The 25,788-nt window shown below is 41.5% G+C and overlaps 1 protein-coding gene across 2 annotated transcripts in view; it reads right to left on the bottom strand.

Moving 5' to 3' along the window:
* AKAP10 (A-kinase anchoring protein 10) overlaps positions 1–23,558 on the bottom strand; it is an 85,566-nt gene extending 62,008 nt beyond the window's left edge. The window contains exons 1-4 of one of the 2 annotated variants that reach the window (XM_008270671.5): positions 23,255–23,558; positions 16,233–16,280; positions 6,190–6,372; positions 3,186–3,743 (exon numbers count right to left, since the gene is read on the bottom strand). In XM_008270671.5, coding sequence (XP_008268893.3) covers positions 3,186–3,743; positions 6,190–6,372; positions 16,233–16,280; positions 23,255–23,342 — 877 coding nt within the window. In that variant the 5' untranslated portion in view covers positions 23,343–23,558. The remainder of the gene's footprint in view (positions 1–3,185; positions 3,744–6,189; positions 6,373–16,232; positions 16,281–23,254) is intronic. The other variant, XM_089318489.1, reaches the window with a different exon arrangement.
* Between the last annotated feature and the right edge of the window lie 2,230 nt (positions 23,559–25,788).

The raw sequence follows: 25,788 nt of genomic DNA, 5'->3' as shown, positions 1-25,788 counted from the left end.
GTTAAGCCACTGCCTGTGATGCCAGCATCTCATATAGGTGCTGGTTCATGTCCTGGCTGCTCTATTTCAGATCCAGCTCCCTGGTAATGCACTTAGGAAAGTAGCAGAAGATGGCCCAAGTATCTGGGACCCTGCCACCCCCATGGGAGAACTAGAAGAAGCTCCTGACTTCAGCCTGGCCCAGCACTGGTTGTTGTAGCCATTTGGGGAGTGAAGAAGCAGATCGAAGATCTGTCTCTCCCTCTCTCTCAGTATCTACCTTTCAAATAAATAAACAAATCTTTTTTTTTTTTTTTGACAGGCAGAGTGGACAGTGAGAGAGACAGAGGGAAAGGTCTTCCTTTGCCGTTGGTTCACCCTCCAATGGCCGCCGCGGCCGGCGCGCTGCAGCCGGCGCACCGCGCTGATCCGATGGCAGGAGCCAGGAGCCAGGTGCTTTTCCTGGTCTCCCATGGGGTGCAGGGCCCAAGCACCTGGGCCATCCTCCACTGCACTCCCTGGCCACAGCAGAGAGCTGGCCTGGAAGAGGGGCAACCGGGACAGAATCCGGCGCCCCAACCGGGACCAGACCCGGTGTGCCGGCGCCGCTAGGCGGAGGATTAGCCTAGTGAGCCGCGGCGCCGGCCTAAACAAATCTTTTAAAAAATTTTTTTTCTTTTTTTAAGATTTAGAGATATAGAGAGGAGAGATAGAGACAGACAAAGGTCTTCCATCCGCTGGTTCATTCTCCAGACAGCCACAATGGCTGGGGCTGGGCCAAGCTGAAGCCAAGAACCAGAAGCTTCTTCTGCGTCTCCCATGGGTACAGGAGCCCAAGGACTTGAGCCATCTTCCGCTGCTATCCCAGGAGCATTAGCAGGGAACTGGGCTGGAAGTGGAGCATCTAGGATTTGAACCAGCACCCAATTGGGATGCCGATACTCTAGGTGGAGGCTTAAGTTCCTACACCACAGTGCTGGCCCCAATAAATAAATCTTAGAAAAAAAAAAAAAGAAGAAGAATAAGAAGAAACAAAGAGAGAGAAAGAAAAAGAGAAAAAGAGGAAGAAAGAGAGGAAGAAAGAGAAAGAGAAAGAAAGAGAGAAAGAGAAAGACCTGTCCGTAAATGTCCACAGCACTTATATTTATAATCACCAATAACCGCAAAGTAAATGTCCTCCAACAGAATGGCAGCACAGCCACACAAAGGAGTACTATTGTGTAGTAACAAGGAGTGAAATATTAATATAATCAACAACATGAATGAACTTCAAAGTTACAGTGCTGAGTAAAAAAAGCCATTTTCAAAGGTTACATACAGTATAAATCCACATTTATGGCACTCCAAAAAAGGCAGAACTATACATCTGGAAAACAGATCACAGGTTGCCAAGTGTTAGGACAGACGGGTTTGACTGCAAAAGTGACAGGATTTTTCTTCGTTATGACTGTGGTGACAGTCACAGAAATCTATGAATATGGTAAAATTCATATAAGTGTACCTTTCAAAAAGGCCAAATTCACTATAAATTTTAAAAATGAAAAAGGAAAAAAAATCTAGTCCTCTTTAAGTGATTCCACTGCTATTTCTATTGTTCATTGAAATAAATTACCATCAAAAGTTTTCAAAAATAATAAAGTATATTAATATTAAAGAAATAGGCCTCAGATTTCCATTTCCAGAAGGCATCCAGACTAGATGTTCAGAAAAACTCTTCCCAATACTGAATTGGCTCAAAATGCCTTAAAAAAAGTGTATCAGAGCTTGTGCAAAAGCAGAAGCAAGTAAAGGCAGTTCTCTTACCTGAAATCTCTGGGGTCAATTTTGGAGGATTTTATAAAGATAATACACTATGTTTAACACATAGAATATTAACACCCCAGCAGTATCTGAGATAATACTCCAAAATTAAACACATTCATATTTCTGCAGTAAGTTCATAGCAGTTCACACCAAAATTTGTTCACTTTTAAAATAACTTTTGGCAGTCAAAATCTCTGGATTTAAAAGGAGTCAGTGCAAATCCAGATGAGTAAAAGCACAAGACGGGGCATTCACCTGGAAATCCGAAGGGCGACATCTTGGATGAGTTAACTAAAGAGGAATAGAAGACTACCCAGAAGAGACAATGGTGTTTGTATGTCTCTCTGTCTCCCCCTCTCTCTTTCTGTTGCTCTGCTGTTCAAAGGAGAACAGTGAAGCAGGCCCCAAATGCATGGCAAAAGCAAATCGAATATGAGTAACCCAATTTGAACAGATTATCTAAAGAACTCACAGATGAAAGTTCACAAAATGTGTTCACAGCCAAAAATCACTAAAATCACACCAAGAGTGTGAAACTTAAAAAAAAGAAAAAATTATATCCACACAAACTGTAGATAGAAGACTAATTAATTTAAAGAAGTGAAAGATGGAGAGAAAGAAAAAGAGAGAAAGAGAGAGAGAAAGGAGGAATAAAAGACTACCCAGAGGAGAAGGGTAACAGGAACAAAAACTATTTTTAAAAAGGTAAATCTGAAGAAAAGAAAAAAATTTCTAGAGATGAAAACACATTACCTTTAAGATGAAAACAACATGCTAAAAACTGGTTCAACAGCAGATTAAACCTACCTTTAGAAAGAATCAAAAAACCAACAGGTCTAAAGAAATCAACCAACCCCTTAGATAAACAAAGAACAAATAAGATGAACAACAAGAAGAAAAATCTCACTGTACCATCTTAGGGCAAATTAACATTTCTAGGACATGGTTTTCTCATGTGTAACATGCGATAATGCCCACCTCATAGAGGTGTTGTGACTATTAAAGGAAATCCAAATGTATGCTTAGCACAGAACTCAGTAAGTGTCATGTATTGGTAATTTTATAAAAACTCTGAAAAGTGCAATAAAGTAATAAAAATTAAGATTGAGACAGAAAATAAACCTATTGGTACAATGGCTTAATTTCCACATCTGTGGAAGAGAGAAGTAGGATACTTCATTTGTCAACTCTGCTAACACATTTCTTAGAGGATCTGTGGATGTCCCCCCTCTCTCTCGCTTCTTTTTCATGCACTGATCTAACTCCACTCTACTCTGCAAATCTTTCCAAATTTGCAAGTTGTTAGAGAAGAAAAAACAAAACAATCTCAATTCTTTACTCTTCATCTTAAATCCTGCATTGTAAATTTAAAAATAAATGGAAACAGAAAATTACATACTTACTTTTCATTAGTTTTCCTGATAATTCTTTCAATGGAGAAGAGGGGCTATTTCTACTGGCTACTGTAAGTCTAGAGGAGGATTCTTGGGTTTCTACAGAAGCGTGATGAGTTCCTGCTCTGGCCATTTCAAGATGAAGAGAATGCATACTGTCACATTCCTGGGAGAGCAGCAAGTGATTCTGAGTGATGTTAGTTCTACCATTCAGGTCAATTTCTTCTGACTGAGTCATAAGCAATTGGGCTGAGCTAGAATCCTCCAATCTCCTATCAAGAGACTCAGTCACAAAAGATGCTGTAGTTTCGTGCTTTTTAGATGGAGAGACAGGCTCAGCCAGTGAGCTCTGTTTTACTGTGTTCAGACTGTGTGCTCTTATTCGGGACCAAGTCGTTGAGTGGAAACTTTCGGCCTCCAACCAAAATTTAACCAGATGCTCCATTCTCCGAAGTTCCATGAACTGAATGAAATATGGGAGGACAACAGAATCGTGCAAGACTTGTTCAAGGGTCTTTGAAAGACTTGATTTGGTCTCCTGAGTCTGGTAGTCCAGACAAGATCTGCCTAAAAGTCAGAAACAAAGGAATTAGCAGTTCAGTACAAACAATTTTAGGCAACAGATGAATCTATCACTTTTAGCAACAGTGGTACCAGAGGTCTTGAATAAAATTTACTTCCTGGGGCCAGCACTGTGGCACAACAGGTTAAGCCACTGCTTGTGATGCCAGCATCATCTTGGAGCACCAGTTCAAGTCCTGGCTGCTCTGCTCCCAGTGCAGCTCCCTGGTAATGGCCTGGGAAGCCAGTGGGAGATGGCCCAAGTGCCTGGGCCCCTGTACCCAGGTAGGAGACCTGGATGGAATTCCTGGTTCCTGGCTTGCACTTGTCACAAACCCAGCTGTTGCAGGCATTTAGGGAGTGAACTACTGCAAAGACAGAGTGAGTGAGTGTGTGTGTGTGTATGTGTGTGTCTCCCTCTCTCTGTCACTCTGCCTTTCAAATATATAAATTAAAAAAATTAGAAGAAAAAAATGGCTGGCATTATTAAGCCACCAGTTGTGATGCTGGCATCTAATATCAGAGCACCAGATCTAGTCCCAGCTGCTCCATTTCTAATCCAACACCCTGATAATATGCCTGGGAAGCGGTGGAAGATGGCCCACATACCTGGGTTCCTCTCACACATGTGGGAACCAAATGGAGTTAAGGAGTGAACCAGATCTCCACCTCTCCCCATGTTGTGTCACTCTTTCAAATGAATGAATGAGTGAATGACTAAATAAACAAATCTTAAAAAAGTCTACTTCCTAACAATTAAAATGAGTAAAGAACTAAAAAAAATCAGTTTTAGTTTCTAAACAAAGTAAAGAAACAACTGTCCAAAACTTATTTAAATTATTGAAAAGTTCTATCACTCAATTAATCCTAGTATCTCTTTTAAGGCCATTCAGATTATGTAAATTCTTCAGAAAGAAATGATACTAGTTCCAAAGAAAGAAAAAGGGCCAATAAAAATATGAAAAAATATTCAACCCCATTAAAAATCCCAGGGAAGCAAATTTAAAAAAGCTGACATTTTTTGCTTATAGAAAGGGAAAAATATTTATTTATTAGAGAGGTGGAGAGAGGACACCCATCTGCTGGTTTACTCTTCAAAAGTGTCTGTAACAGGCCAGCGCCGCGGCTCACTTGGCTAATCCTCCGCCCGGGGTGCCGGCACACCGGGTTCTAGTACTGGTTGGGGCACCGGATTCTGTCCTGGTTGCTCCTCTTCCAGTCCAGCTCTCTGCTGTGGCCCGGGAAGGCATGTGCTTGGGCCCTGCACCTGCATGGGAGACCAGGAGGAAGCACCTGGCTCCCGGCCTCGGATCGGCACAGCACACCGGCCATAGCGGCCATTTGGTGGGTGAACCAACGGAAGAAGACCTTTCTCTCTGTTTCTCGTCTCTCTCTCACTAACTCTGCCTGTCAAAAAAAAAAAAAAAGTGTCTGTAACAGCCAAGGGGTTGAAGCTAGGAGCCAGGAACTCAATGCAGGTGGCAGGAACCCAACTAATGGAGCCATCACCTCTTTCTCCCAGGATCTGCATTAGCAGGAAGCTAGAATCAGGAGCTAGAGCTGGGAATCGAACCCAGGGACCCCGATGTGGGATCTAGACAACATAACCAGCATCTTAACTGCTAGACCAAATGCCCACCCCATGGAAAAAAATTTAGTTAATAACAAATACTAACAAGGGAAATAGCAACACTCCTACACACTGATGACAACATACTGGCAAAATCTTTTTGGAGAAGCACTTAGGAAGAAACAGCAAAGCCTTGGCAAACTTTAAATATGTTAATGTGTCAAGGAGTAACTCATTATTTTAAATTGCATTTCCCTGAACACTAGCCAAATGAAATATCATTTTCATATATTTATATTAAACAGTTAAATATATTTATTTAGAAACTGTTCATTTTGCTACTGGACATGTTTTATGTATATACAGGAGAACATAGGGCCATCCATTATACTTGGTGCTGTGATTTTAGTTTAAACCCATTTTTTCAAAGCCCCTTCCAATTATATAGCTCACTCTCCTATGACAGCAGTTTCATGTACTGTACTCAAGATCTCCCTCCTATTAGAAATTAACACAGGTGGCAGGCAGCCTTGAGGGACAAGGTTAAGCTGCCACTTGTGATGCCTGCATCTCACATCGGAGTGCTGGTCTGAGTCCTGGCTACCGCATTTCAGAACTGGCTTCCTGCTAATGTGTCTGGGAAAGCAGCAGGAGATGGCCCAAGTGCCTGGGTCCCTGCACCCACATGGGAGACCTGGATGCAGTTCTTAGCTCCTGGCTCTGGTCTGGCCCAGCCCTGGCTACTGCAGCCCTTTGGAGAATAAACCAGCAGATAGAAGACATCTCTCTTTCTCTGTTTTTCCCCCTCTCACTGCAACACTGCTTTTCAAATGAATAAATATTTTGTTTTTTTAAAAAGGAAGTTAGCAAAAAGTTACTTACCCAGATCTCCAAAATGAGCAGCCTCCATGTGGCTTGGCTGCTTCTTGAGTGTTGCTGTCCTGCTACTGGAAAAGGAGTCCATGTTGGCAGAAATGGCATTGATGGCAACATGACTTGGTCCTGCAGCCTCCAGCAAGGCATGATTCTTAGTGCTTTTTTGTGGGGAATGTACGGATATTGAAGCTATAATTTTTCAAAAAATTGTTAAAAATTAAACACAATTAATGGTTCAAAACTCTTATAAGAGAACTTTAAAAACTATATTTTGTAATACTTCAAGTTGGTACACCCAACAAAAATTAAAAAAAGGTAACTTACACAACAGAAAATAGCTAAGAAACATTTCAGTATTATTTATAACTCTAAAAATATTGTGTCAGAAATGAAAATTAAACAGAACTTTGAGAATTGTTACTGAGAATGAAAGCACCAAAGCTAGGAAGTGTTCTGAAACAGACTTCTTCTAATGCCTTGGTCCTTGCTTGTTTCAGAAGCAAAACTAAAAATGCAGAATAAAGGCTGGCTTGGTAGGACTAAAAAAATATTTTCACAATAATTATTTTTTAAATGAGTAATAAAATTATTCTAACAAAATACATTAATGGTTAAAGTTCAAGCCACTTAAGGTAATGTACTCTCACAATAAATATTTTCTTTTGTAGTCTGAAGAAGTAATATTGTCCTTCAGGCTTCAGAATAAAGTTAACTACCAATGTGTTGGAGATAACTCAATATTACAATACTATCAAAGTTATCCTATGAACTTGTTGTTACAGCTGAGTTAAAATTCTACTTATCCTATTTATTTTACACTAATATCAATAACTTATTAAAGATTTAAAAAATTTTTTGGCTCAATACATTGCTATAGCAAGAAGTACAGAAATTATATAGGTCACTCAACATTCTACCACACAAGATAAATATTGTCAGGTGTCTAAACGTCTGTCTACCAGCACTCAACATAAATATTCTTAGGTAACCAGACTTCTATCTACTAGTAAGTGCTCCCTATCTCAGCAGTTTCCAGATGTAAAATACAAGTTAATACTTAGTAATCTTTCTTATAAAGAAACAAAAAATACTGTAATTTGATTTCTGGCTCTTTGAGAAGTGGCTGCAGGATAAAGCAAATAAGAATGTGAATATTCGTACCTGTTTCCCAGGTATCTAAACTGATAAATCAAACAGGAATTGTGGGAATTATGGAATGGAGAGTGAATGCCTTCAAACAATTTGTTCAACTTTAGAAGACAGCTTTGATTTATTTGTACTGTCATGATAGATTGAAGGGAACAAAATCATTTCAGCAAGTTTATTAATAATTGATTTTCTTATATAGGCTGTAAGTTACAAATAAGGTTCTATAGGAATAATGAGACTGTTTCTTAATTAGATGTATGTGTAATACCAAATGTGATGAACTAAGTTGTGCAAGTCTTTTTCCCCCTCTTTTAACTGCTCTGTAAGAAGGAGTAACTCATGAATACCTGCTCCTTCCTGACGGTCTATCTTTGGTCTCCACGGTTCTACACTCTCCTAGCTGTTCATTCCCTCTGTGAAGACATGGCCTCCCTCCTTGGCCCTCTGTTTTCCAAGGCTATCTCTTGGACTCTTTCTGCTAGAAATCATACTTATTCTCAAACCTTCGATTATGACTACAGCAATAGTATCTGAACATTCTTTTTAAAAGGTATAAGTTCCTTTACTTCTCTCCTAAAATAAATTTAATAAAACACAGACCTTATTATGCCTGTAAAACAGAAAATCATGGTAACTCTGGTTGATTCAAAGAGAGTTTCAGTCATGCCCCCAGTGTGGACCCTCTTGGCAACAGCTTCTAGAGGACACCACTGGAAAACTCCCGAACACTATCTCACACCTGTTCTTTGATCTGGTATCACTATTTACTACTAGGCATTTTCAGTTTAACTTTACAGTCTCAACCTAATGTGCCCAAATATCAACTTAATCATATCTTCTCCTAAACTAACTTTCCTTCTCAACTTCTCTCTCTGCTCAATCCACCAGTTTCCAAAGCTCAAAATCTTGGTCCCATTCTTTTTCATTGTTATCGCTTTACTTGCTGCTATTCATTTTTATCTCTTTACTTGATTCTTCCTTCAAGATATTAAAAAATATTAGCTAGTTCGGCCATTGTGGCCATCTGGGGAGTGAACCAGTGGATGGAGGACCTCTCTGTCTTTGCCTCTCTGTAACTTTTTCAAATAAATAAATAAATATTTAAAAAATATATTAGCTAGGCCACGATATTTAAATATCTTCTTATGTACGTATGTATGTATTTTCAAGATTTATTTATTTGAAAGGCAGAATTACAGAGAGGCAGAGGCGGAGAGAGGGGGGAGAGGGGGAGGGGGAGGGGAGGGGGAAGGGGAGGTCTTCCATCCGCTGGTTCACTCCCCAATTGGCTGCAATGGTCGGAGTTGAAGCCAGGGGCCAGGAGCCTCTTCTGGGTCTCCCATGCAGGTTCAGGGGCCCAAGCACTTGGGCCATCCTCCACTGCTTTCCCAGACCATAGCAGAGAGCTGGATCAGAAGTGGAGCAGTCAGGACTCGAATCGGCACCCAAATGGGATGCCAGCACTGCAAGCAACAGCTTTAACTGCTTTGCCACAGCACTGGCCCCTGTATTTATTTTCAACACCACATCTCCAGCACAGGTCTTGCTACATTACAGAAAACTGATGAGATCTCTAATCTACACAACTCTTCCAGGCTAAACCTGCACAAACACACCATACTTACGACATGGTATCTTGCCAAAAACCTACAATGGCTTCCTGTTTTCTCTGTCTCAATTCACTGTTCTGGTCTTGTGACCAACCCCAACCTCATTTCAATTTTTCTGTAAAAATTTGCTTTACTTGTCTAAAGATCTGTCAAATATATATGCAAAGAATTAAGCTGAGCCGGTGTGGATTCCATTTGATCCTTCTTCATTTCCAGGAAGTCTTTCCTAAACTTCAGAAAACATTTACTGATTTCAAATTCCTCTGACTTCCTTGTAATACTTCACTTAATATGAGTAATTCAAATACTGAGGGGGAGGCTTTGTTAAAACTAGATAAAAACAGCTACAGGAGAGCACACTGTGCTGGCTGCTCTATGCACTGTTGTTTGGACATTATTTCATTGACCTCTACACCGATACTGCAAGACTGGTATTTTCCTCAGTTTAAGAGAGTTCCAGACTCCTGGTTTTGGACTGGCCCCATCCTGGCCACTGTAGCCATTTGGGGAAAGACGGAAGACTGATCTCTCTGTAACACTACCTTTCAAATAAATAAATTTTAAAAGAGAAAAAAAAAGAATTTATCAAACAAAAACAGAAAATTCACCACCACCAAACCAACCCTACAGGAATGTTGGAGTCATAAATTAGAAGTAAAAGAATCACAACAACCATCATGAAACACAAGACAGTACAAAATTCACTAACAGAATGTAAAACACAAAGAGAAGAAAATCTAACTTGATGACAGAAATCTACCAAAACACAAGAAAATTAAGAGGCAGAAAGCAACTAACAAAATGACCAAAGTTAGTTCTTATCTATCAAAACGATACACCACATAAATGAAAACCAAAACCAAGCTAGAGTAGCCATATTCATGTCAGAAAAAAGATTTTTAAATCAAAAACTATAAAAAAGACAAAGAAGGACATTATATATTCATAAGAGGATCAATTCAGCAAGAAGATATAATAATCATAAATATACATGACCTTAATACAACACCACTCAAATATATTAAACAATATAATTAGATATAAAGGGATAAACAGACTCATTCAGTAAGACTGGAGAACTTAACAATGCACTGTCATCAATGGACAGATTATCTAGACAGAAAATCAACAAAGGTACATCAAAGTTGGAATGTATTATAGGCCAAATAGATGTAATGGATATTTAGAGAACATTTTATCCAACAGTTGCAGAATATATATTCTCATCAGCACAAAGAACATTTTCTAGAAAATTAGGCCACAAATCAAGTCTCAGTAAACTTTTAAAAAGTGAAAGAACATCATGTATGTTTTCAGACCACAAAGGACTAAAACTAGAAATCAACAACAAGAACAGAAAATTATAAATACATGGAAATTGAACATGTTCCTGAATGACCAATGAATCACTGAAGACAAATTAAAAAGCAGGGTTGGCACTGTGGTACAGGTCAAACCACCGCCTGCAATGCTGGCATTCTATATTGGTGCTGTTTCAAGCCCCAGCTGCTTCACTTTCAATCCAACTCCCTGCTAATGTGGCCAGGGAAAGCAGTGGAAGATGGCCCAAGTCCTTGGCACACTTTACCCACGTGCCAAACTCAGAAGAAGCTCCTGACTTTGGCACCTCTTCTGTCTCTTCTTCTCTGTCTCTAACCCTGCCTTTCAAATAAATAAATAAATCTTTAAAAAAAAAAAAAAAGAAATCAAACATTTCTTGAAAGAAATAAAAATACGACATCAAAATTTCAGGGATACGATACAGCAAAAGCATTATTATGAGGGAAGTTTATAGCTATTAAGTGCATACTTCTAAAAAAATAGAATTCAAAAAAACAATCTAACAATGCAGCTAAAGGAACTAGAAAATAACCAACCAACCCAAAATTAGCAGGAGACAAAAACTAATAAGGATCAGAACAGAAATAAATGAAATTGAAACTAAAAAATAGCAAAAGATCAAAAGAACAAAGAGTTGTTTTTAAAGAAAGATAAACAAAATAGACTAATCTTTAGCCAAAGAGAAAAAGAGCAAAAATTGAAATAAATAAAATTAGAGATGAACATGGAGACATTACATGGAAATACAAAAGGATAAAAAATTACTATGAATGACTACATGGTAATAAACTGGAAAACCCTGGAAAAATGGATAAATTCCTAGATACATAAAATCTACCAAGATTAATCAATAAGTATAGAAATTTTCAACAGACCAATAAATAATGAGACTGAAGCAGTGATTGAATATATTCTATCAAAGAAAAGTCTAGGACTTGACAGCTTTACAATTGAATTCTACAAAACATTTCAAGAGGGACTAACTCGACTACTTGTCAGGGTATTCCAAAATACTGAAAAGGATGGAATTCTGACAAAATTTCTGAGGCCAATATTACTCTGACACCAAAACCAAAGATACAACACCAAAAGAAAACCATAGACCAATATGCTTGAGGAACAAAGATGCAAAAAAGCTCAATGAAATATCAGCAAACTGAATCCAACACTACATCAAAAAGATCATACATCATGATCAAGTGGGACACATTCTAAGGATGTAAAAGTGATTCCACATTTACAGATCAATAAACATAGTAAATCACATCAACAAAACAACTATGATCATCTTAATAGAAGCAGAAAAGGCATTTGATAAGATTCCACACCCTCCCATGATAAAAATTATCAACAAATTGAGTTTAGAAGGAAAATATCTTAAAACTATAAAGACTATATATTATAAACCCACAGTGAATATCTTACAGAATGAAGAAAAATTGAAAGCATTTCTCATCAGACCCGGAACAAAACAAGAATGTCTACTTTCACCACTCTTTTTGAACATATATTGGAAATATTAGCAAGAACAACCAGGGAACAGAAACAAAGCAAGCATTGAAAATGGAAAGATGGAAGTCAAAACACCCATGTTTGTAGGTAACATGATTTTATACACAGAAATATCTATAAACATTTTGCCAAAAAGCTGTTAGAACCAATAAGACAATTCAGTATATAGCCAGTGTTGCGGTATGTTAAGCAGCCACCTGCAATGCTGGCAACTCATATGGGCACATGTTCAAGTCCAGGCTGCTCCACTTCCAATCCAGCTCCCTGCTTATGCACCTATTAAAGCGACAGAAGATGGAGGTGCTTGGGCCCTTGCCACCCATGTGGGAGACCCAGATGAAGTTCTAGGCTCCCAGTTTTGGTCTGGCCCAGTTCTGGATGTTGCAGACATTTGGGGAGTGAATAGCAAATGAAGATCTCGCTCTCTTCCTCTGTCTCACAGTCTGCCTTTCAAACAAATAAATCTTTTTTCAAAAAAGAAAGAAAACTCATTCATAATAGCTACTAAAAAGTTAAATATTTAGGAATAATTCAACCAAAGACATTAAGGATATCTATAATGAAAATTATATAGTGCTGATAAAAGAAATCATCAAGGACACACATACAAAGAAGACAACATATTAACACCATTAAAATATCCATACTACTGAAAGCAATATAGGTTCAGTATAAAAATACCAAGGACATTCTTCATAAAAATAGAAAAAAAAATTCCAAACTCATATGGAACCACAAAAGACACAGAACAGCGAAGCTATCCTAATCAAAAAGATAAAGCTAGAGGAATCATAATACCTGATTTCAAACCATACCACAAAACTAGGACAATTAAAACAGCAGGGTATTACTGGCATAAAAACCAACACACAGATTAATGGAACAGAATAGGGAACCCAGAAGTTAATCCATGTATATACAGCTAACAGATTTTGGTCAAAGGTACCATGAACACAAAGAAAGGAGTCTTTCCAATAAATGGTGCTGGCAAAACTAGATTTACATATGTAGAACAATGAAATTAGATCCTTATCTCTTACCATATGCAAAAATAAACTTGAGATGGATCAATGATCTACATGGAAGACCTGAAACTATGAAAACTGCTAGAAGGAAACATGGGGAAAATATTTCAAGACACTGGTATAGGGGACGGTGCTGTGGCATAGTGGGTTAAAGCCCTGGCATCCCATATGGGCACCGGTTCTAGTCCCGGCTGCTCCTCTTCTGATTCGGCTCTCTGCTATGGCCTGGGAAAGCAGTGGAAGATGGCCCAAGTCCTTGGCACCCATGTGGGAGACCTAGAAGAAGCTCCTGGCTCCTGGCTTTGGATCGGTGCAGCTCTAGTCATTGCGGCCATCTGGGGAGTGAACCAGCAGAAGGAAGACCGCTCTCTCTGTCTCTACTTCTCTCTGTAACTCTTTCAAATAAATAAAATAAATCTTTCAAAAAAAAAAAAAAAAAGACACTGGTATAGGCAATGATTTTTTTTTTTTTAATTTTATTTGACAAGTAGAGTTATAGACAGTGAGAGAAAGAGACAGAAAGAAAGGTCTTCTTTCCGTTGGCTCACCCCCCAAATGGCTGCAATGGCGGGAGCTGCACCGATCCAAAGCCAGGAGCCAGGTGCTTCTTCCTGGTCTCCCATGCAGGTGCAGGACCCAAGCACTTGGGCCATCCTCCACTGCCCTCCCAGACCACAGCAGAGAGCTGGACTGGAAGAGGAGCAACCAGGACTAGAACCTGGGGTGCCAGTGCCACAGGCGGAGGGTTAACCTAGTGAGCCACAGCACTGGCCCCAGCAATTATTTCTTGAACAACACCCCAAAGTTCAGGCAACAAAAGCAAAATTAGATAAATGAGATTATATCAAACTCAGAAGCTTCTGCACAACAAACGAAATAATCAATAGAGTGAAGATACATCCAACAGAATAGGAGAAAATATCTGTAAGCTACTTATCTATAAGCAAAGGTTTAATATTCAGAATATCTCAATCATTATATCAAAGAGATACCAGCTCTACCATGGTTACCACAGCACTGTTCCCAACAGCTAAGATATGGAATCAACCAAAGTGTCCATCATCAGATGAATGAATAAAAAAATTATGTAAGTATATAATGGGAATACTACTCAGTCATTAAAAAGCCTTTACCAAGAATGAAATCTTGTCTTTGCAGCAAAATGCTTGGAACTGGATGTTATCTTGCTAATGAAATAAACCAGACCCAGAAAAATACCCTCAAATATAGGAGCTAAAAAACAACAACAACAAAAAAAACCTTCAATCTGAACAGAGAATGGTGATTACTAGAGACTGGGAGGGGTGACAGAGGGAGCTGGACATAGGTACCAAATCAGAGTCAAAGTCACAACATAGTGGGGTGACTATAGTTCACAATAAGCTAGTATATACTGTACGAACAAACAGAAGCTCTAATCCTCCAACCATAAAATAATATCAAAGAAGGGGAAATTCTGATTATCCTGTTTTGATCAAAATACACTGTATACATATATTGAAATATCACACTGTAGCCCATAAATATGCATAATTACTGTTATTAAAAATGTTTTTGAAAAGTACCTTCTACCCAACATACCAAAACTGAACATCTAATTTCCTATCTGGTTCTGTTAGGCAAGCCACAAAGGTAGGTATCAAACTTTATCTCCTCCTTCACACCTTGTATTTAAATCAGTCACAGAGTTCTATACACTTTGCCTCCTAATTTTTTGCATAATTAATAACTAATCCAGGTCTTCTGTGGAATTATTTGATTATTGTTCCTTTCCCCTATCAATCTGTAAGTTCAATGAGGGCAGGATTCAAGTCTTTTTTTGTTCACTGTTATAGCCATAATTTTTGTCTAATGCCTAGAACAAGAGGCGTTCTGTAAATGGTAGCCATTATTAGTGGCTACTATTCTGTGCCTAAGTTTGTCTTTCTAATCAAACTGTAATCTTTCTGAGGCACTGTTTCCTGTAACTGCTTCTATACCAGCCTAAGGTTAAGTCAGTGAGTAATAGGCACAGATCATGTACCATCATAGAGTGTAAGCATGGTAGAGATTTAGATTAGCTAGGCCAATGTCCCTATTCTACAAATGAAGAAGCTGAAGGAAGCTCCCTGACTTACCTAGGTCATACTGTCAGTAGCCAAGGTTCAGAGTGGAAGCTGGTATTCTGACTGCCTGAGACAAAGTTCCTTCCTTCCACTACAATCAGATCTAGACTTTACAAGACTCTACTCGCTAAGGGTTTTAAGCCTTCTCTGTCAAGCAAATTTTGCTTAAAGGAGGCAATCTGAACTAATGTGGAACCCAGCTGGCTGTAAATTATCAGAAATAAATAAGTTATAATTAGTCTCTGGGAAACTGGGCATATACAGTAAATACTAAGTGTTAGCTATACAATATAAAAATATTAGAAAAATCTAGTAAGCAGCTATCTGTAGATTTGATATAATAAATTACATTTATAACACATACATGTATATAAACACGTATATGTATACATAATGACCATAGAAAAAATTTCCATTATAACTTTTCCATTCCAATCTCTGTACAGTGGACATAACTAAATCATTCAAAAACACAGCAGAGATTACTATCTAAAAAAATAATGTTCCAACCTGTAAATAAGGACAATGTATTGGGCCCAACAAAGTACCCTGACTAATCTTACATTAAGGCCATGCAAAGTAATAAAGCAGTGAAAACCACGAGCATCCACACTTCTGGATAAATGGCAGTCCATTACCAGACTGCTCAGTTACAGGTATTCTTGGTCTTTTATTAAAAAGAGTCAACTAATTACTTTTAGTAAACAATCAAATGTGGGATCGCTAGGGAGGGACTTAGCTCCCTGTTATCGACAGTACAGCCAACAAAAGCCCAGCAGAAATCTCATTATCCAGGGACAGCATGGTGCGGTGGGTCAAGCCACTGCTTGGGACACCTGTATCCCATATTGGAGTGCCTGGTTTGAGTCTGAACTACTGCATGCTTCTAGAAGACCCAGATTTCCTGCTGAGGCGCCTGGCCGGCAGCAGATGATCACCCAAATAGCTGGGTTCCAGCCACTCTCACAGGAGACAAAGATGGGAGTTCCCGGTTCAGCCTGCCCAACCTTGGCTCTTGCAGGTGTTTGGGAAGTTAATCAATGAACAGAAAATTTCTCTCTCCCTCCTCGCCTCCCTCCTTGTCACTCTGCCTGTCAAATAAATAAATTTTGGAAAAGGAAATTAAAGCTCATGGTGTGCTAAGTGTTTAAGACCATACAGGTTAAAGAGGGAAATAAGTCACGATCATAGTTACAAAATAAGGCAGAAAAGATTAATGCTGAAAGAAAGAACAAGGTAACAGGATTAAAGAGCTCATAAATGCACAACACAAAATTTTTTAGTGCCATGAATGCCACTGAACTCACCTTTAATGGACTTGACATCTGAGGTCTTCTCTTGTTCTTTGCCTTTCACTAGAAGACAAAGGAGCATTATGACCAACTTTTGAAAGACACATTTTATAGATTGTAAAAACGAGACAAGTTTTATTCTAACAGATGAGTATTCAAAGATCAGAGCGGGGCAAGGCAGGTCAGCTAAAAAAGGTTTCTCTAAGGAAGTAACCTCTGAATGGCATTCAAAAACATAAGGAATGCAGACAATGTAGTCATAATACAAGGGTTCAAATTCTGGCTTTCTCATTTATTAGCCAAGCAATCTTGGAAAAGATAATTTACTGCTCCGGGTCTTAATTTCCTTGCCTTATACAATTAGGTCTACTTTAGAGGGTTACTGGTTAAAAAAAAAAAAAAAAGCTAAAACCAAACATCTGTATAGGGCACAGAACAGTAACTAGCATAGATTTGGAATAAATTTAGGATCAACATTAATATTATTACCATGTGCTACCCACTACACTGGCTATTACTATTAGATACAAAGAAAGAATGAAGAAAGAGTTTTTAGTTGTGTATCACTTGATTTCTTCTTTAGCCCTGTCCCCAGTGGCATCAAAGACGAACACTGTAAACTCCTAACACTCAAGCCTTAACAATTTGTCTCTAAAATAACCATACACCCTCCTCTATTATACAAAACAGCGAAGATTCTACTGCAGATAAGCTAAAATATAACATCCAAGGAAGGAAGGTGCAAGCCAGCTTAAGTCAAGCGTGAACACTGTTATGGGAGCTGACCTAAGACGATTTTTAACCCTCTACTTTTCTGGTTTCTTTCAATATTAAACTTCCTTTAATCTCCGATTCCTCAAAATAAGCTATCTCCCAGCATGCGCATCTGTCTACTTAACCCTTTTCAATATTAGAAGTTGAAAGGCTAGAAACAGGAAATAACTAGGTGTCAGAGTAGCTCCCTGAAGTCCATTCATCAACAGCTATTTGAAAGCACAATTATGTGCCACTCTCCAGGCTTTTCAGAAGACAGCATCTTCCCTTCAAGTCTACATTCGACTACGTGGAGGCCAAATGGGAACCAATGAAGAAATAACATCTCAGGAGCCGATCACTGCATCGTGAAGATAAAATATGAAAATGTGGCAGGCTGACAGCACCTGCGGCCACGTCAGCAGCACCTGCCAAACAACTGCAGCTGAAAACATTACCCAGTCTCAGCTACCACAGCGCTTCCCTCTCCTGGTCCCTAGCCCTCCTCTGGTAACCCCCCACCTCCCTGACCTCTGGTTTGCTGGGTTTCACAGGAAAATGGCAGGCCCCTCTTTTATTGTTCACTATACATATTTCCTGGCTGACCTGACCCATTCTTAAAGCTTTCATACGTATGCTGTGTCTCCTACATTTACTCATGTATCTCCACTCTAAATTTTTTAAATCTCAAATTCATACAGTCACCCATACCCATCTTCAATTCCATTTCTCCAAAACAGAATGTATCTTTTCCCAATCCTGTCCCTACCTCAGTCTTCATCTTCCTGCGATTCTATCATCAGTTACTCCGGCCAACGTCTGGGAGTCATCCTTAATATTTTGCCTCCAACACAAACCACTTAAGACCAACTGATTCTACCTCCCCAGTTTCACTTCTGTTAGCCTTAAACCATTGTCCTACTAATCAGGACTCCTATGTAATACTTCAAGCATAAAAATGTACAACAGCCTATCAAATGATAGCATTTTTTTGTCCCCTATTTTATAATATATAGTCAAGGTCCCTATGAATCTCTACCTGACTCCACTGGCTCTTCTTCCCTTGCCAGGTAAATACTAACCCTAAATAACATGTCTTCTTGGTATACTAGTTTTTGTTTTTACCATAAACAACTATAAATGTATAAAAAATGAAAACATGGTATCTGCACATCTTTAAAATTACACAAATGATACTTTATACATACTCGTGACTTCCATTCAGTAATTCAGTGTCTATACTGACGCACTTCTGGTTTATTCAATTAGCTCTATTCACTTTAGCTACTTAATTCCTTTTTAAATATGCCTTTATTAATCCATCTTCCTATTAATGAACATTTACTTTCTTCCCCAATTTTCACTTACAAACATTCATCTGATTCTAGTTCAGTCTTCCTATACATATATGCATAAGTCCCTGGAAATGGAATCACTAGGTAACAAATTGTGTACCTTCTTAATGGAAGTGACTGTGTCAATTTACGCTCCTATAGATAAGCTGTATAATCTCATCTCTGGAATGTTTAATTTTTGCCAGTTTAGTAGTTTTAAAATGCTATTTGAGGGGCCAGTGCCATGGCATATCAGGTAAAGCCACTGCCTACAGTGCCAGCATCCCATATGGGCACCACTTCCAGTCCCAGCTGCTTCACTTCCAAACCAGCTCTCTGCTATGGCCTGGGAAAGCAGTGGAAGAAACTCCTGGCTCCTGGCTCCAGGCTCCAGATTGGCCCAGCTCCACCCATTGCGGCCAAGTGGAGAGTGAACCAGCAGATGGAAGATCTCTCTCTGTTTCTACCTCTCCTCTCTATAACTCTGCCTTTCAAGTAAATAAATAAATCTTTGAAAAAAATGCTATTTGAAGTTTCAGATTCATCACCTTGTTTCCTTTGAGGTTAAACTTTTTTTTTTTTTTTGAGGTTAAACTTTTAAGATTTATTTTGTTTATTTTGAAAGAGTGACAGAGAGAGGTAGAGACAGAGGTCTTCCATCCACTGATTCACTCCCTAGATGGCCGCAATGGCTGGAGCTGCGCTGATCCAAAGCCAGGAGCCAAGAGCTTCTTCTGGGTCTCCCATGTGGGTGCAGGGGCCCAAGGACTTGGGCCATCTTCTACTGCTATCCCAAGCCATAGCAGAGAGCTGGATCAGAAGAGGAGCAGCCGGGACTAGAACAGGCGACCATATGGGATGTCGGCGCTTCTGGCCAGGGTTTTAACCCACTGTGCCACAGCACCAGCCCCTAAACATTCTTTCATATTTAGAAAACATTTAGGTTTCCTCTTTCATGAAGCCCTTTTTCACATTCTTTGTGTTTTACTTGCTACTTGCAGAAACTTTATATATATACACACACACACACACACACTATAATCTAGAAACTAATATTTCATTGTGTTACAAATATCTTAGGTATATTTTATTGCATTTTTATTTTAATGTAGTCAAATTAAGATTACATGGGTTCTACTTTCCTGTGTTTTAAAGGTTTATTTATTTGAATGGCAGAGCATCAGAGACAGGGACAGACAGACACAAAGACGGGAGAGGGAAGTGGGGAAGAGAGAGACAAAAGACCTTCTATGCACTGGTTCAATTCCCAAATGGCCACAACAGCCAGGGCTGGGCCAAGTTGAAGCATGGAGCCAGAAACTGTCTTGGGTTAAGGGCCCAAGTATTTGGGTTATTTCCCACTGCCTTCCCAGGCACATTAGCAGGAAGAAGGGCAGTCAGGACTCAAACTGGCACTCCAATATGGGATGCCAGCATCGTAAGCAGCAGCTTAACCTACTGCACCACAATGCCAGTCTACTTTTTCAAAAAATTCCTCACTGCCCCAAGATCAGAATCTCACCCTGCCCCTGCATTTTCTATATAATTTTAAGGGTTTTTTTTTCATGTTGTGGGTTCTTATGTAACTGGAAATTATTTCTGTTTATCAGGGATTGAAAACTATACCCCATGGGCCAAATTCAATCTAATATCAGTTTTCTATAAATAAAGTTTTATTGTAATATAGCCATGCCCATTTTCTTACATACTTTTCACAGTTACAAAGGTAGAGGAGAGTGTGACAAAAAACATCTGGTCCATTCAAGAAAAACCTTTCTGACTTCTTAATGTGTATGACAGGAGATAGGAAATTTAATTTTTTTCCTTTGCCAGATGGATAATCAACATCCTTTACCAACTAGTTCATCCTTTCTCAAAGGACTAGAAACTTTTTTTTATAAAGTTTCCGTATATACCTAGGTCTGTTTCTATGCATTCATTTTGAAAACATATCACAGGGATCAAGAATAGAGGGAAACCAAATGGAAGGCTATAGCAAAATTACATTGTTTCCTCAATCTTCATAAAACCAGCTCCCTCTTGACTTCTGTGACTTCTTGACTTCTGTGACATCTCCTTGGAGGATGTCCTTAACCACTCAATCTAAACAGAGGTAACTGCCTAATCCAAAGTGTTAACTTGGTAAGGGGGTGGTAAGAAGTGGGTAGAAGTGGACATATTCTGGTGTAGGCCTTACACATTTGCTGAAGGATCAGATACAGAGTAGAAAGAAAGAGAACTTCAAGGATATACTAAAACTGTAGCCTGAGCAATTAACTAAAAGGCCAAAAATCTGATGAACAGGTTTCAGAGTTAATAAGTTGGAGTTAATAAATTGGACTAACAGCTGGATAGACCAATCTAAATTCAAGGGATAGGATGCAAGCTGGAGATATAAATTTGGGTATCATCAACATACAGGTCATATTTAAAACTTCCACCCTTGGGCCGGCGCCACGGCTCACTAGGCTAATCCTACGCCTTGCGGCGCCGGCACACCAGGTTCTAGTCCTGGTCGGGGCGCTGGATTCTGTCCAGGTTGCCCCTCTTCCAGGCCAGCTCTCTGCTGTGGCCAGGGAGTGCAGTGGAGGATGGCCCAAGTGCTTGGGCCCTGCACCCCTTGGGAGACCAGGGTAACTACCCGGCTCCTGCCATCGGATCAGCACGGTGCGCCGGCTGCAGCGCGCCGGCCGTGGCGGCCATTGGAGGGTGAACCAACGGCAAAGGAAGACCTTTCTCTCTCTCTCTCTCGCTGTCCACTCTGCCTGTCAAAAAAAAAATTTTTTTTTAAATAAATAAAAATAAACTTCCACCTCTGACACACCTAAACCTCCAAAAAGCATCTAGAACCAAGGGATGAAGGACCTCTTTCTCTGCCTCTCCTCTGTGTAACTCTGACTTTCAAATAAATAAATAAATCTTTAAAAAAGAAACATAAAAATGAGATCATTCCACTTTTTTTTCTTTTTGACAGGCAGAGTGGACAGTGAGAGAGACAGAGAGAAAAGTCTTCCTTTTCCGTTGGTTCACCCCTCAATGGCCACTGCAGCCAGCGCACCGCACTGATCTGAAGCCAAGAGCCAGGTGCTTCTCCTGGTCTCCCATGCGGGTGCAGGGCCCAAGTACTTGGGCCATCCTCCACTGCACTCCCGGGCCACAGCAGAGAGCTGGACTGGAAAAAGAGCAACCGGGACAGAATCTGGTGCCCCGACCGGGACTAGAACCCGGTGTGCCGGCGCCACAGGCAGAGTTTGGGCCTATTGAGCCGCGGTGCCGGCTAAGATCATTCCACTTTAAATATTTTTTTAAATAGTCTCTCTCAACTTGGAACAAAACCCACCAATAGTCTAAAACCTTTCAATCATCTGATACTGGCCAACCTCTCTGCCACATCCACAGTAGCCTTCTTTCCCTTCTAGACAGTCATCAACTCACGTCCTCTGAACGTGGCATTCCCCATACCTGTAGTGCTCTAACCTGGTTTCTGTCAAGATACCACCTGCTGATCTAAGTTTCAAGGTCATCTGCAGAGACCTTCCTCTAACATTCAACCAAGGTCTTTTTTCCCCTTCATTACACTTTACTCAGTTTGTGAATACACACCAAATACACACACACACACACAGAGACATTTGTGTGCTTATTTATTGTCTATCCCAGCAGGCAATAAGCTCCATGGATGCAGGGACTCTGTCTTGTACTGCTGGATGGTAAGGACTCAGCACAGTACCTGGCAAACTGTAGGCACTCAGAAGTACATGGTGAATGGTCATGTCTTGTGTAACTAGCTTTACTAAGAAAACTTTTTTACCTTAAAAAAAAAAAAAGGCAAGCTAAACATTTTAACCCTGTCAGACACATTAGAGAGCTATTAACTATACTTACATCCTTTACTAACAAAGCTTCCTACTACCATTTTGCCAGCCTTCATTCATTCACCACCTACTATCAGTTACTAAAATCCTGCACCTATTGAGAGGAATTCTTTAGTCGTCTGGAGTTGAATGGGGCCTTTTGGAATAATCTAATTCTCAGTAGAGCAAAGAAAGAGAAACGGGTTAACTGGCCTGCTGCAGGTTACACGGCTGGGAGCTCAGATGGCATGTGAACCCCAGGCTCTGATGTGGCTTAGTGCTTTTTCAGAAAACCTGTTTCTGTCCGGTCCGGTTTCTTTTTAGTAATAGGGACAAAACCACTGTCATCCACGACAGACTCACACTCGTTCACTTCGGATAGGTACTCTTCATGAAATCCACAGCCTTGCCCTCTACTAAAAAACTGGGCAGTTACCACCACCGAAAACCCGACACAGAAGTAGTTCCTTTCTATCTGAAGTTAGGGTTTCAGCAGTTAGTGAATGTGCTAAGTCATCAAAACAAGCAACCTTGCTCCGTAGGGGAACTTCAGCAGTAAGTCATTTTATTTTTAAAGACTGCAATTTCCCTTCCCCCTACAGAGGAAACTGGAAAACAGCACTAGTTGAAGAAAGCAGTTTTTCCATGTGTTGCTTTTAGACATAAAATCCTCAATATTTGGAAAAATCCGAGGCTTCCGTAATAAGGTACTAAAGGGATGTCCCTGAGCTTGAGCCACAGCCTCCCCCCGCCCCCCCCCCAGCAAACCACACACACAAGAAAAAAGAAAAAGAAAAAGAAACCAAAAACACCCAAAGAGGTATTCTTAAGCAAACAAGCATTCACTTCCAAGAGTTCCAGCAACCACTTTGGGACCAGCGCGACAATTCCGCCGCGACCTCGCGCGAGGAGGCCACCTACTCCCTCCCTGCAGAGACCCGGAGCAGTGGGAGGCATTCGGGGACGTCAGCGCGGAGGCCGGGAGGCTCACGGAGGGCCCCGTCGCCGCCCGGGAGGAAGCCCTTGCAGGCCCACCTGCCCCACCGCCAACCCCTGAGGCCCGGCCTGGCTCCCCCGCCGGCACCCCCTCAGCTACCTTTCCGCCGGAAGAAGGACATGGCGGGGCCCGGGTCGGGGCGGAGGGCGCGGGGGGACTGTCGCGGGGAGGGCCCGGCTCCCCTCATTCAGCAACCGGCCCGGACTTCCGGGCCCGCAGGGGCCGCTGCACTAGCCTGAAATAGGACCCTTCTTCCGGGTGTGGGCCCCACCGCTTCCTCGAGATGCCCAGGCAGCTCCTGCCGCCATATTATCAACAAGCCGCCCGCCCGGAGTTCCGGTCCTTCCCCGCGCGAGGCTTCACGGGAGGCCCAGCCTCCGGCCCCGCCCCCTGCCTCTCTCCCTCTCCGCCTCCTCCCGTGGGTGGAAGAGTGCGCGCCGCCGCCTCCCACGTGACCCTGGGCGTGTGCGGCCTGCGCCGGGTCCCGTGACCCTGGTAACCTGCACATGGCCGCGATTCCCGCTGCAGTTTTGTAGCTACCGGAGCAGGCTCCTCGTGGAGCGCTGCAGACTGGAGCGGGAGACCCTCCCCCCTCCCCAGCAGTTTATATAATGTGGCGCCTCGGGTCCTGAGCCCTCGGCGGATAGGCGCCTTGCAGAGCGTGCGCTTCCAAAAAAGTCGGGGTGTCAACTCCTCCACGCTCTAGCTTGGCCCCTCGGTTCGAGTTTGCTCTGAGATGCTGGGCCAGCCTGAGAAGCTTCACCCTGAAACCCCCACTCCCCTACCCAGCCCTTGCTGTCCCCGAAGGAGCAGGTGGCCCCCGGCGTGTAAGTTCGAAACGAACCCGAACCCTGAGGAGAACCCGGGAATGAAAAGGGGAAAGTGCGAATTTTAAATTTGAAAGGGAAAGCCACGTAATACTCTCTCTCCACCTCGAAAGCTGAATGAAGCAAGCCTCCCCGCCGCCCCTTGGGTGCCCCTGGGGACCCCGCGGTGCGCTCAGCGCCTGGGTGCTGATGCTATGGCTTGAACCTGGAGCAGCGCCAAGATAGTAACAACGCAACCGATGTTCGCAGGTTGCTGTGTGTTTTATCACGTCTATGGCAGGGTTCATTCGTGTTGGGGGCTGTTTCCAGGTGCCTGAAAGATGAGCAGAGCTGACGTTTCTTTGGAAACGTGCCCTGCGCAAGTACTTTGCTGAACCCTGCGGATTTAGTGATAGCCCTTGGAGCCGGTCGGTCTGGGTGAAAGGAAAAACGGCACAGAAAAATAAAAGCCGCCTGCCCCCATCAGATCACAGACTAATTAGGTTTGAAGCCTGGCTTTCCAGACCTGATTTTCCTCTGGGTAGAGAGAGTGCCTGCAGGAACGCTGGCTGGGCAGGAGCCAGACGGACTGGGGGTGAGTTTGGATGCCCGAGTCGGGTGTGCGCTGCTGGGCGCCTGAGCAACCACCCATCTCCCCGGGCCCCGGGGTGGGAAATGCGGGGTGGGAAATGCGTCTGAAAACCAGTCTGCGCCCCGGGGCACCGCACCCCGCTGTGGCCACTGATTCCGCGGGTCCTGCCCCCTCTCCCTCCCAAGGACCAGCAAGCCTGAGGTTCTGGTTCTTTCTGAATCATCATCCATTAAAGTGTTTGCTCAGGGAAGCTCCCTGTTAAGAGTAGGTCGTTTTAATCTCTTGAAATTTGATGATTCACATATAAATAAAGTTAAAAATAAACAAGAGTTTTAAAAACAAGAGTATTCCACCGGCCTGAATAACCAGTTGTGGCAAACTGATACTCTGCGTTGGATTTTTCAAATTAATCTGTAAGAGTCACTTTATATGTAAAATTAAATTTTTTTTACCAGGAGTTCCTTTAATTACGTTCCTAATCTTTAAGGGAATCCTCGCAGGTTTTTCTTAATACCAGTTGTATTAATTACAACAAATCAGTGAGGTAAAATCTGTTAATTAGCAAAGTCTGTGAGTAAAATTAATCTCCCATGACAAATACCATTTACAAAGTAATGAACAGTATTCTACAATAAACATTCTATAAAAATAGCTTTCTAGCTCAATCATTCATAATCCAAAGGAAACTATTGCAAAAAATTATATTTATTATATAGGAAAAGAAAGTTCCTTCTTTTTTTGAAAGGCAGAGTGACTGAAACAGAAGGAGAGGGAGAGATCTATCCATTAGTTTATTCCACAAATGCCCACCCAGCTGGAGCTAGGCCAGGCCAATGGCAGGAGTCAACAACTCCCTGCTGGTACCCCTCCCCCCCAACAAGACCCTAAATACTTAGGCAGCCATGTGCTGCCTCCCAGTCACATTTGCAGGAAGCTGAATAAAAGCAGAGCTGGAACTCCATCCAGGCTCTCTTATATGAGCTGAGACTTAATCTACTGTACCACAGTGCCTGTCCCTCCTTGTTACCTTTTTTTTTTTTTTTTGACAGGCAGAATGGACAGTGAGAGAGATAGAGAGAGACAGAGAGAAAGGTCTTCCTTTGCTGTTGGTTCACCCTCCAATGGCCGCTGCGGCTGGCACGCTGTGGCCAGCGCACCACACTGATCTGAAGGCAGGAGCCAGGTGCTTCTCCTGGTCTCCCATGGGGTGCAGGGCCCAAGCACTTGGGCCGTCC

This window comes from Oryctolagus cuniculus, chromosome 17 (genome assembly GCF_051225735.1).
Source record: "Oryctolagus cuniculus isolate XC-2025 breed Fujian yellow rabbit chromosome 17, ASM5122573v1, whole genome shotgun sequence".
Lineage (NCBI taxonomy): Eukaryota > Metazoa > Chordata > Mammalia > Lagomorpha > Leporidae > Oryctolagus > Oryctolagus cuniculus.
The sequence above is the reverse complement of the archived record's forward strand: the minus strand, read 5'-3'. Positions and strand labels throughout refer to the sequence as shown.